The sequence below is a fragment of the Sinocyclocheilus anshuiensis genome, unplaced genomic scaffold, assembly GCF_001515605.1.
Source record: "Sinocyclocheilus anshuiensis isolate Anshui unplaced genomic scaffold, SAMN03320099.WGS_v1.1 scaffold876, whole genome shotgun sequence".
NCBI classification, from domain to species: Eukaryota; Metazoa; Chordata; class Actinopteri; order Cypriniformes; family Cyprinidae; genus Sinocyclocheilus; species Sinocyclocheilus anshuiensis.
The window spans coordinates 234,334-247,078 of NW_015549619.1; the positions used below are offsets into that span (position 1 = coordinate 234,334).

General features: G+C 39.0%; 1 protein-coding gene across 1 annotated transcript in view; it reads right to left on the bottom strand.

Moving 5' to 3' along the window:
* Positions 1-12,745, bottom strand: part of LOC107659344 (A-kinase anchor protein 9-like) — a 137,082-nt gene that overhangs the window by 96,124 nt on the left and 28,213 nt on the right. The window contains exons 6-13 of the mRNA XM_016448259.1: positions 11,951-12,106; positions 10,354-10,551; positions 6,515-8,464; positions 4,602-4,737; positions 4,105-4,267; positions 3,968-3,974; positions 3,650-3,701; positions 3,153-3,315 (exon numbers count right to left, since the gene is read on the bottom strand). Of these exons, the coding sequence (XP_016303745.1) occupies positions 3,153-3,315; positions 3,650-3,701; positions 3,968-3,974; positions 4,105-4,267; positions 4,602-4,737; positions 6,515-8,464; positions 10,354-10,551; positions 11,951-12,106 (2,825 nt within the window). The remainder of the gene's footprint in view (positions 1-3,152; positions 3,316-3,649; positions 3,702-3,967; positions 3,975-4,104; positions 4,268-4,601; positions 4,738-6,514; positions 8,465-10,353; positions 10,552-11,950; positions 12,107-12,745) is intronic.

The window sequence follows — 12,745 nt, forward strand, 5'->3', positions numbered from 1 at the left end:
ACTCACTCACTCACTCACTCACACAGACACACTCACTCAAACACACACACACGCACAGACACACTCACTCACACACACAGGGCTGAATTATAGCCCGAGAGGCCTTGTGTTATCAGCCTCTGTGTAAAAGTTAGTCTGACAGCAAATGAAAAAAGTTACGAGGCTTGATTAAAAACGCTCAGCGGAGCGACTGAAAGAAACGTGACTTTAATTAAAGCAACAATAGCATCATTAAAGGAACACGTATCACAAAACGTGTTTCGCTCAGATCACGATTCTGAAGTTAACAAATAAATGCGTAATTTACAAAAGGCTGACAAAATATGAATTCCTGCAGTCAGTTTAAAAGTGTTTAATTAATTTAATTTGTAATTGTTAAAATGTTATATATATATAAAATATATATTTAAAATATAATATATTTAAAAAAGCAATTTTTAATATTAAAATTATGAAAAATTGGTTTGAATGAATGATTCAATGACTCACTCATGAATACTTCACTTCATTACTGGGTGAATCAGTGTTTTTGAACGAATCTCTTGAATGAATGAATCAATGACAAATAAATTTTTTAACAGTCCCTTGTTGCCAACGCAATCGACACAAACCTTATTTGAAGCACCAGTTACTTTTAAAAGGTGATTTGCTCGATTTTGATCACTACCATAGACATCAGTGTTTATATCCGAACTACAAACTTTCATCCCAGTATTTTCCATCAACTCATGAAACCCTAGTTTTGGGAAAGCCTGGTTTAGCTAATAACAATTATTCAGTTGTATAGAACCAGCCATTGACGAATATTTACTAAATATGACCAACATTAAGCGGAGGGTAAATTAATAAATGACTTGAGGCATTGCACTGGTACTGTGCAATCATTTATCTAACGATCTGAAACATCAAAAGCAGAATTAGACTTTTCTGCTATTTTACAGTCAAACCAAAATGTATTCAGACACCTTCAACATTTCTCACATTATATCACAGTTTATTTGCTATAGTTTAGAACAGTAGTTCTCAAACTTTTTACAGCGGCGTACCCCCTGGGCATTTAACATTCTTCTGCGTACCCCTCTCTTCCACTTTTTTTCTATTAAAGGACATTATTTGCACCCTTAAATTGATTTACAGGTGCATTTTTTACCTTTATAAAGGCAAATATTTTCTATCCTTATTAATTGTATGTCATGTTTTATGTCATATTCTTAACATTTCATTAAGTGTATTATTAATATAATAAAGCAATAAATGATGGCAAATAGAAGTGATACTTGTAGATTTAAAAATAAAACAGTCAATAGGTGGCGGAAAGTCACTGTCTTAATGAGCCAGGCGTCGCGTCATTCATTCATTCAGTAATGAAGCAAAATGCTGTAGTTATGAATGGGTTATTAATCACTGACTCTCCAAATCATTCAAAGCCGCAGATTCGTTCACTAACGAAACACCGCTGTAGGATGCTTGGAGACACACACCAGATGATACGGATTTCGTTGGAACTATTATTATTTCGTTGCAAAATAGAACAAACATGACAATATTCTGTTCAAAATGTAGGCTACATTTAAAATGTAAAATGTTCACTTAATATTACCTTTTCTGTTGAACTGTTGTAAAAATTAAATGGCACATTTGCCATCGTTTGGATAATTTGCATTCTTGCTCGTATCTTAAACATGAAAACAATAACATGCACAGAGTGTGTCTGTGTCGAAGAGAGTTTAAATCGATCTCAATGTACAGTGCGTGTCAATATTTGCTCTTCATGCTATTAAGTGAAGATCTACTTTAAAGATACATTGAACAGCAGTGTGATTTGCTAAAGCAGCATATTAAGCGGCCATCCTATCACATGCATCCTTGTGTGGATGCAGTCAGTTTTGACCGCAAAAAATGAGGTAAGCTGATTGGATATCATGTATTTGACCGTTTACTGCACTCCCATTTTCCTGTTTTTACATTAGAAGCGGCATTTTGCTTGTCAGAAATACGCTCGGTTTTAATGTTGCTTTAAGTTGGGGTATTAAATGAATGCCAAAACTCAGAATTTTGTTCACATACCCCCCACCGTCATCTCACATACCCCCAGTTTGAGAACCACTGGTTTAGAAAATGGTAATAAAATATGACAAGAACTCAAGAGTTGAACTGTGTCAGAACAAATTCATCTTGATAATGTCAGATAACTTTGATAGAAAGGTATGTAATGAATTCGGTTGAACAGCTGTCAGCTGTTAAATTTAATACACAATTAGATAAAACCAATTTAGCTCAACTAATTACCAAGCAGTGCTTCATTCTGTTCAGTTTGTGGTGTAAAAAGATCGCATTAGCAATTAAAGAAAAAACACTTAAGCAAAACATGCTCAAGTCAAAGTGTTTGAATCATTTTTGATCCCAAATGTTACTGGTAGTCCACTGTATGAAGAATGTTTGGGTATAATATGTCTCAGTTTACTTTATTCTGCTATCCTCATTTACATAAATGAACTAGTGTCCTACACCCACTAGTAAAAAAATATCAAAAATTATATCTGGAGTCTGAATAATTTTTGGTTTGCCTATTTGATCAAGCGCACTGTAAAAATAGTGAAATATTATTACGACGTAAAATATCTGTTTTCTATGTGAATATCTGTTAAAGTGTAATTTATTTCTGTGATGTGCAGCTGTATTTTCAGCATCATTACTCCAGTCTTCAGTGTCACATGATCTTCAGAAATCATTCTAATATGCTGCTTTGCTGCTCAAGAAACATTTCTGATTATTATCAATGCTAAAAATATTTTACAGTTTTTACTGTATTTTTGAATAAATAAGTGTAGCCTTGGTGAGCAGAAGAGACTCTATCAAAAACATGTATTCATCTAAAAAGCCCTGTGAATTTGACCATGTTATCTTTGGGGAAAAAAGGGAAAACAATTCATATTAAACAAGTGTCATACTGTCACTTCTTCCCGTGGAGTGCCTCAAGGATCTGTTCTTGGTCCACTTTTGTTTTTAATCTACATGCTCCCTCTGGGTCAGATGAAAAAAATTTTATTATTCCAAACTTATGGCCAGTAGCGTAGCTGGCTGGGACAAACACGAATGGATGTAAAGCACTTGTTTCTATGTGGTGTGATATTAGATTTAAGGTTAGTCACCTGAAGATCTCGCCGGCTCCTGTGAGCTCCTGGAGTCTCCTCTGCAGCAGGAGGACCTCGGCCTTGAAGCGTTCCTGCGTCTCCTCCATCTGCTGCTGATAGTCGCTCTTCAGCCGCTCGATCTCCAGACGCGCAGAGCACTCCTCAGACTCTGCCATGAGCTCTGCAGGAACAGGAGAAACACGTGAGGAAATCCTGCCACTGTTTACAGGCTTCACACTGCAACATGTGAACGTGCTGTTAAATTACTTAACGCTTATTTTTTTAGTTCAAAGGTGTTCGGCTGACAAAAACGTTCGGGAATTCAATCATTCGTTTTTTCAATTCAATCAATCATTTTGGGACTGCATTCAATCCTAACTATCACATCGGTTAGCAGCCATGACATAAATAATCTCTGGGTATGAGCACAGAGTAAGTGAGCCGTTTGACAGTGCCTCTCTCTTTCATGCTGATGGATCTCTTAATAATGGATCTGAAAGAGCGTTTGATGTGACCTGCGGGATGACCGTTCTCTCTCCTCCTCTCCTCCTGCGTCTGCCTGCTTTGCTGCTCAAGAAACATTTCTGATTATTATCAATGCTAAAAATATTTTACAGTTTTTACTGTATTTTTGAATAAATAAGTGTAGCCTTGGTGAGCAGAAGAGACTCTATCAAAAACATGTATTCATCTAAAAAGCCCTGTGAATTTGACCATGTTATCTTTGGGGAAAAAAGGGAAAACAATTCATATTAAACAAGTGTCATACTGTCACTTCTTCCCGTGGAGTGCCTCAAGGATCTGTTCTTGGTCCACTTTTGTTTTTAATCTACATGCTCCCTCTGGGTCAGATGAAAAAAATTTTATTATTCCAAACTTATGGCCAGTAGCGTAGCTGGCTGGGACAAACACGAATGGATGTAAAGCACTTGTTTCTATGTGGTGTGATATTAGATTTAAGGTTAGTCACCTGAAGATCTCGCCGGCTCCTGTGAGCTCCTGGAGTCTCCTCTGCAGCAGGAGGACCTCGGCCTTGAAGCGTTCCTGCGTCTCCTCCATCTGCTGCTGATAGTCGCTCTTCAGCCGCTCGATCTCCAGACGCGCAGAGCACTCCTCAGACTCTGCCATGAGCTCTGCAGGAACAGGAGAAACACGTGAGGAAATCCTGCCACTGTTTACAGGCTTCACACTGCAACATGTGAACGTGCTGTTAAATTACTTAACGCTTATTTTTTTAGTTCAAAGGTGTTCGGCTGACAAAAACGTTCGGGAATTCAATCATTCGTTTTTTCAATTCAATCAATCATTTTGGGACTGCATTCAATCCTAACTATCACATCGGTTAGCAGCCATGACATAAATAATCTCTGGGTATGAGCACAGAGTAAGTGAGCCGTTTGACAGTGCCTCTCTCTTTCATGCTGATGGATCTCTTAATAATGGATCTGAAAGAGCGTTTGATGTGACCTGCGGGATGACCGTTCTCTCTCCTCCTCTCCTCCTGCGTCTGCGCACACAGACTCTCTCGGAGCAGCTCCAGGTGAGCGGCGTGGATCTGAGACAGACTGATGCGCTGAGCCTCCAGCTGCAGACGACACTCCTCCTGCAGACGGACAGAGAGACATTCCTCTGTGTTTAAACGAGAACTTTCTGAGGCTAGAATACATCAGAGGCCATCAGCAAAAACATGCCCCAAATCAAGGCTAAATAATATCAAACAAAAGGTCTGCTACAAAATTAGCCCGTTATTTAAGGATAAAGGATCAGAGAGATGGTGGGAAATTATCTGAAAAACAAGAATATTGTGTCACGAAACTGCAAAGAACATGTCTGGATCGTACTACCGACTTCAAAATAAGATAAAAAAAATGTAATTAATCATTTAAAAAAATAAAAATAATAATTTAAATATTAAAAATTTTTGAATAAATAAAATACAATATTTTAGCAGCAAAGCCGGATTTTGGACCATTATGATTTGTTACAGAGGCATTATTTTTATGATGATTAAATATCCTCTTATTCTCATAACACTAATGTGAAAAATAATTAAGTTATCTACACTGTAAATAATTTTTCCATTATGGTAATATTTGTACTTCCATTATTTTAATGAAAATTAAACAAATCCAAATAAAGTTGTTTTTTTTTAATCAAAAATAAAATAAAACAATATATTTCATAAAAGCAACTAAGCCTGTTTTAGGACCATTAAGATTTGTTTCCATGAGATAGTTTTAAGGTTCATCCAAATAAAAAAATCATCTGGTATTTTTGCATCCTAAAGAGTGAAAAAACACTATGCTTTTAAAACGTTTGTTTAGTTTGATTGGCCTGAAATGACAACTTCATGCTCAACCAATGGCGTGAGACTGGGGGCGGGACTATCTGATTGACTGACCAATGACCTGACAGTAGGATTGTTTGGAAACAGTCAGTATTTCTGCAGTTAGTATCTGTTTGGTGCCTAAAACTAAACTAAAACCATCAAAGTTCATTTAGTTAATAATAATACAATTTATTCAGTTTATAATACTAATCTAAAACTATAAACGTTTTAGTTATTTATACTAACATTTATTTAGTTTACTTACTTTACTTTATTTACTAATCTGAAGCTAAAATCATAAAAATTTATTTAGTTTATTAAACTAATCCATATCATAACTTTATTATAACTAATCCATAAACAATTTACTTTATTACACTAAAATGTATTTTTTTTTAGTTTATTATACTAAACAAAAACCATACAAACTTTTATTATACTAATCTAAACTAACAAAAACTACTACTACTACTAATAATAACTGTTTATTATAGTAATATAAAATAAATAAATAAAAAAAAACTTAAATTCTTTACTTAAAAAAACAACAACAGAAATAAAATACAAAAACAAACTTATTTTATTTCAGCTAGTTGCCAAGGCAACATATTTCATTTTTGTTTAGTTTAACTTGAACAACTGAAATAAAATTAATAAAAAGTATAGACAAATTTACAAAAAACTATAAAATTGACAAAAAATAAAAATAAAATGAGCTAAATTGAAAATAACTGAAAATCTAAAAATAAAAACTAATTCAAAATATTAATAAAAAATATAACAGCATCTCAATGACACTAAAATAACACTGACGCCTTGTGAGTCTAACAAAAGCGTTCATATGAGCCCTACACACACACACCACACACACCACACACTCACACAAACACACTCACATACACCACACACTCACACACACCACTCACACACACACACACACTCACACACACACACACTCACACACACACACACTCACACACACGATAAACGCAGGCCAACTGTTGCATCGCGAGTTCAGTAGTCGACATAAACAAACGCAGATTCGTCACACGTTAGCAGCGGCTCTTACCTGCTGTGGGAGTCTGTTGGGCGCTGAGAGCTGATCCTCATGCGCTGCTGCTGCTGCTGCTGCTGTGTGTGTGTGTAAAGCGAGCCGGCGCGCTGGAGTACTCGCAGGCGTCTCTCTCTCCCTCCCCTCCTGTGGCTGCGGCTGCACTGCTTCGAGGCGCTCCTCGTCTTGCAAGGCATCCAGTTCCTCCCGCAAAGATCTGATGTGACCGTGATGTGTCTCCACTGAGCACAGCCCACCAGCAACGCTGCAGTCGAAGAGCTCTTCGTCTCTGTCTCTCTTCAGCATCTCCAGCTCCGTTTGCATCATCGAGAGACGCTCCGCTAAGCTCTTCTTCTCGCTCTCAGCCGTCTCCAGCTTCTCCATCAGCTCAGAAGAGTCTTTTTCAATTGGCGTCTTCCCATCCACCTCCTCGTGTCTCATTTGCAGATCTCTGAGTTTGGTCTCATATTCCATGGCTTCTCTGACCAAGCGCTGCTCTAGCTGTAGTTTAGCGTTCACCAGGCATGTGTACTCGTCTTTCAGCTCCTGGTAGTTCACCTCGAAGTTCTTCTCAGCGAAGGAGAACGTGTTTTTCTGCTTTTCAGTCTCCTCCCGAAGCTCTTTCAGTCGCGCACACATCTGTTCGTTGTCCGAGGAAAGGCGGGCGATTTTCTGCAGGAGGTTTTCGCGCTCGTTCTTCAGCGCTGTCAGCTCATCCCTTGCGGTTGCATGCAAGTCTTTTTCTTCGCTTCCGACTTCCGCCTGCAGCTCCTTCAGCTGCGCGACCATCTCCTCAGCTCTCACGCTTTCCGTCGCCCGATTCAGGTCGTTTTTCAATGCTACGATCTCCTCGAGCAGCACGAGTCTCTCCGCCGCCAGCGCCACCCTCTCTCGCTCCACCGACCGCAGCTTGTCCTCGAAACCGTCCAAAGCCTCGCGGTGCCTCACGCCCAACTCGTCGCGCAGGTTCTCCACATTCAGCTGGCTTTCCCGTTGGAGGTCGTCGCGAAGTCGGGAGAGCTCCTCCTCGTGGCTAAACAAGAGCTGCGTTCGCAGGCGTTCCAGCTCCGACTCCTGCGATTCGGCCATGCGGTCCAGCACCGCGTCTTTCTCCCGCTGCAGCATGTCGAGTTTGATCTTATAGTTGGTGATTTCTGATTCGTGCTTGGCTTCTAGTTCGCCATTGGCTTTGTGTGCCAAATCGAGCTGCGCCCGCAGGTTGCTAATAGCATGTTGCATTTTCTCTGGGCTCTGTATTTCCGCTCTTTGCAGCTCGTCGCGCAAACGCTCCACCTCCTGCGCCAGGCCGAGTTTTTCTGCGCTCGCCTGCGTTAGCTCCTGCTCCGCCTTTTCGCGCAACACTTGCGTCTCCTGCAGCTTCTGCTGGAGCTCGATGAGCTTCACGTTTAGCACGTTAACGCCTCCGGCGCTCTGGAACAGCTGAGCTTTAAACCTCTCCAGCTCTGACTGATGCTGCTGGACGATCTTCTCGGTTTCCGAGCAATGCTGCGCTCGGATTCGCTCCACCTCCGTCGCGTGTTGCGTGCGAAGCTCCTGCTTCATCTGCACGATCTGCTGACCATACATTTCGTCCAGTTCGGCTCGCAGCTGCTCCATCGGTCGGCTCCAGTCGTCCTCGATTCTCCGGAGCGTCTCGCTCTCCGACTGGCCTCCCTGGTGGCAGCGCTGCTGGAGGTCCTCGACGGTTTTCATGAGCTGCAGGATTTCTCCGGACGACATGCGCTCTTTCTGTCTGGACGCGGAGAGCTCTTTTTCGCAGCTGTCTAGTTCTTGGGTTTTCGCAGACAGATGTTTGTTGATTTCCTCCACTTGCTGTTTGGAAGTCAGAAGCTGATCCTGAAGCTGTGTTATTAGACGCTGATGTTCGGTATTCAGCAAGTCCTTTTCTCGTAAACTCTGAGCAAACGATTCTTCAGCTTGTGTGCGGACCTGATGACAGATAAAAGCACATTTTTTGTTTAAACAAGCTTTTTATTGCTGTCAAGCAAGTGCATTTTTTAATCTAATTAATTGCACAATGTGCCGACTAGGGCTGCGACGATAAATCGATCAGGGGTTAAAAAAATAAATAAAATCCTGAGCCTGAACTTTTTTCCGGGGGGGGGGGGGGGGGGTTGCATGCAATGACTGTGGCAACTTTAACATTTGAAAGGATACTATGGCAATAATCGGCTCAAATAAAATATCAAAACCAAGTAATTACATGGTTTTATTGAACAACACTGTTCAAATAGGCTACATAATGTAATATTCCTATACATAATGAACATAACCAACTTAAGTACATTATGTATTATAACAAATACCTGCAGAGGGCTCCAACAGCCTGGTGACGTTTCACTTTACAGCATGATTAAACGATGTTTAAATCCATTAAATTTTTATATTTGGCCACATGCAAACTCAGAAACTTTTTTTTTGAAATCGCGATGTACAATAAATGGCATATTTAGAAATAGGTTGATGTATTCTCCTGTGTTGGCAAAGGTTTATAAATGATTTACGTTACATATCTAGTGAGATAATGCACACAGTTTTCCCAGATGAACGTTAAGCAAATCAATTTCACAGCATATGCAGAGGAAGAGTTTAGCCTCTTTCACGCATACAGTCTTCACTGGTAAATTACCATTAAGCGTGAACAAAACCTTTTCAAAAATCCCGGTAAATTTGTTCTGGCAATCATATCGTTCTTACGGGGATAACATGGAGGAGTACAGCTGTTTCTAAAGCATGCAAAGCCATCTGCTGTTCAAAACTAAGCTCAGAATCGACTCGAGAAGGAATCGCGATGCATTCGGAAAATCTCAGAATCGATGCAGAATCATTTCTCGATTAGCGATGCATCGATTTATTTTCCCAGCCCTTGTGCTGACAATTAAAAATTAAATTGACAATTAAAGCCCTTGTGCAAATTAATCACATCAATTCTGGCTGAGAAATCACCCCCAAAAGATCATTTAAAGTCATTGTGTTAAATTGAGAAAAGCATTGAATGGACATTACAAAAATGCAGCTTTATTAACTAATGTTTTGATTCAACATGGCATAAATAATGATAATAAAGTATTTTTATTTAATATTGAAATATAAAATGTTTTTTAAAAAATGCAATGATAATCTAAATAAGAAACTAAAAGCACCAGTAAGTGGCAGAGAGTCACTCTATTAATAAGTGAGTCATTGAATCATTCACTCAACCAATTCATTTAGTTACGAAACTGCTTGGAGACATGCAACAGTTCTGCAATGGCTTTGTTTGGAACTATTTTCGTTTGCAAAATTAAGCTAAAACAGATAATATTGTGTCTAAAATGTAACGCAATATTAACTTCTTGTTTATTGAACTGTTGCACAAAATCAATATCACATTTGCAATCGTGTAGATATTTGGGAAGAACAGCACTGCTGTTTGTGTGATACTGCTAAACTACGATATAAATATAAGAGGGTCATTTTTTGTCCTCGTATCTTGAATTTTAGGGGCATTCTAATGGGCTACATCATTCAGTCAGTCAATTAACTCATTAAATCGACAGCCCTAATTTGATTCCTTAGATAATAAGCAATGGAGGAAAAATAATAAGCACAGAATCTGTAATTATTCAGCAAGGGTCTTTCACTCGGTTCACTTAAAGATGTCTGTTTGGTTGTTTTAATGAGAACTCGAGTGCGAAAACATGCCTGTGCATTAGCAATCAACTTGAACAATACTATTTTTTAGGGTTTGATTTGAGCAAAGCTTATGACGCTGGATCGCATGACTGGAAACAGCTGCCTAGGGTTGAGTAGGCGGACTTGTTTTATAGTGAACTCACCCTCACGGCTTCACTCAGACTCTCCTGAAGCTGCGTGATCAATAGGAGCTGCTCCTGCGTCTTCTCCTGGTGACCTCTGACCTGTGCGTCCCTCTCGTCCAGCTGTTGCTGGTACAGCGTGATCTGCTGACGGGCCTGGAGCAGATCTGCGGCGGTGGAGCTGATGTTGGAGCTCCGCAGTATCTCACCGGCCTGCAGCTGAGGGAAGATCCAGAGCGTCACGATATCAGAGAAATAAAACACAACTTCAAAAAACTCCAAAACAGTGGACGAGGTGAGAGAAATGTTGATTACTATGCCTATTGATTTCTTTCAACATAAAAGTATCAGTCAAAAAGTTTTAGCTAATTACTGCTTCACACTGTATGTGACTTTACAGAGCTTGAGGATTTAAAGCGGCAGATGACAAAACTGCAGCAGAAGGTTAACAGTTTGGATACTAATATAGTTAACATTACAGCTAACATTACCTTTAAAGTAACTAGTTATAGTAATTTTGATAGATTTATCATTAGTTATCGCTATGGTTACTATTAATCACTACAGTTATCGCTATAGTTACTACTAGAGTAATCACTATAGTTATCGCTATAGTTACTGTTAGAGTAACCACTATAGTTATCACTGCAGTTACTATTAGAGTAATCAATATAGTTATCGCTATAGTTACTGTTAGAGTAACCACTATAGTTATCACTGCAGTTACTATTAGAGTAATCAATATAGTTATCGCTATAGTTACTGTTAGAGTAACCACTATAGTTATCACTGCAGTTACTATTAGAGTAATCAATATAGTTATCGCTATAGTTACTGTTAGAGTAACCACTATAGTTATCACTGCAGTTACTATTAGAGTAATCAATATAGTTATCGCTATAGTTACTGTTAGAGTAACCACTATAGTTATCACTGCAGTTACTATTAGAGTAATCAATATAGTTATCGCTATAGTTACTGTTAGAGTAACCACTATAGTTATCACTGCAGTTACTATTAGAGTAATCAATATAGTTATCGCTATAGTTACTGTTAGAGTAACCACTATAGTTATCGCTAAAAACTGTCTTACGTTTTAAAATCACAAAGGGAGTTTGGTCCCATCAGGCTAACGTGACAGTCATGACTCATGCAGCTATAAGCTTTTCTTATTCTTTTGTTTTTACTCGCGATCTTTACAACACGCATTACATTACGTGTTTCATGGCACACTCGTTTTATGCGTATTTGGCGCCACCTATTGTTGTGGGTGTATTATTGACATGTCAAAGTCTAGACCCTGAATATAAGACGACGCGTTTTTTCAGATGTATTTCCAAGAAAACACCATCGTCTTATATTCGGGTCAATACAGTATATATAACACTATTATTATAGCTATTGCTAAAGTGTTTTCATTAAAGTTTTCATTACTGCTATCAGAGCAATCACTATAGTTATCGTTATCATAGCACTATAATTATTACAGTAGCATTACAGTTATTGTTATAGCTGAAGATGTTTCCTGTTAGCTGTTCTAATGCGATAATAAAGTTCAGTTTCGTCCGCTTTAATAATGACACAGAAATGCTACCGATACGTAGTGCAGGTCTGATACCTGTTGGAACTGAATCTGGAGTTTCTGGCTTTGCTCCGTCAGCTCCAGGAACTCCCTCATCACCTCCTCCTTCTCGGTTCGCGCCTGCTGCAGATTAGAGGTGAGCTGCGTGATGATTTCATCCCTCTGTGTCAGCGCTTCCTCGAAGTCCTGCAGCTGCGGACACAAAGCCACACCCCACACGTCTCAATTACTGCGATTTCACTCCGTTACGAATCGTAATTGAACAGCCTACTCAGGTTCCGAACAGCAGGAGACCATATATGTGACCCTGGAACACAAAAGCAGTCATAAGTAGTACAGCTATATTTGTAGCAATAGCCAACAATACACTGTATGGGTCAAAACTATCGATTTTTCTTTTATGCCAAAAATCATTAGGATATTAGGTATTTATGTTCCATAAAGATATTTTGTAAATTTCCTACCGTAAATATATCAAAACTTAATTTTTTATTAGTAATATGCATTGCTAAGGACTTCATTTGGACAACTTTAAAGGCGATTTTCTAGGAATGTAACAATGAACCACGAGTCGGTTGAAAATCGATTCAAATACGTGACTATTCAAATCGGTTGAGATACCAAACAAATCGCGATACAGTTGGAGCAGGAGTTTATGTGAATGTATCTCTGAAGGGAACTGACTGTCTTTAGAAAAGTTTACGTGGTATTTTCTTTTCATCTTGCCTCTGAACAATGCATATTTGTGTTCATAAGCGGTAACCAAGGAAACACTGTATCATTGCTGTTCATAAGCGCAGCGCTGCTTTGTTTACAGCGGTAACCAAGGAA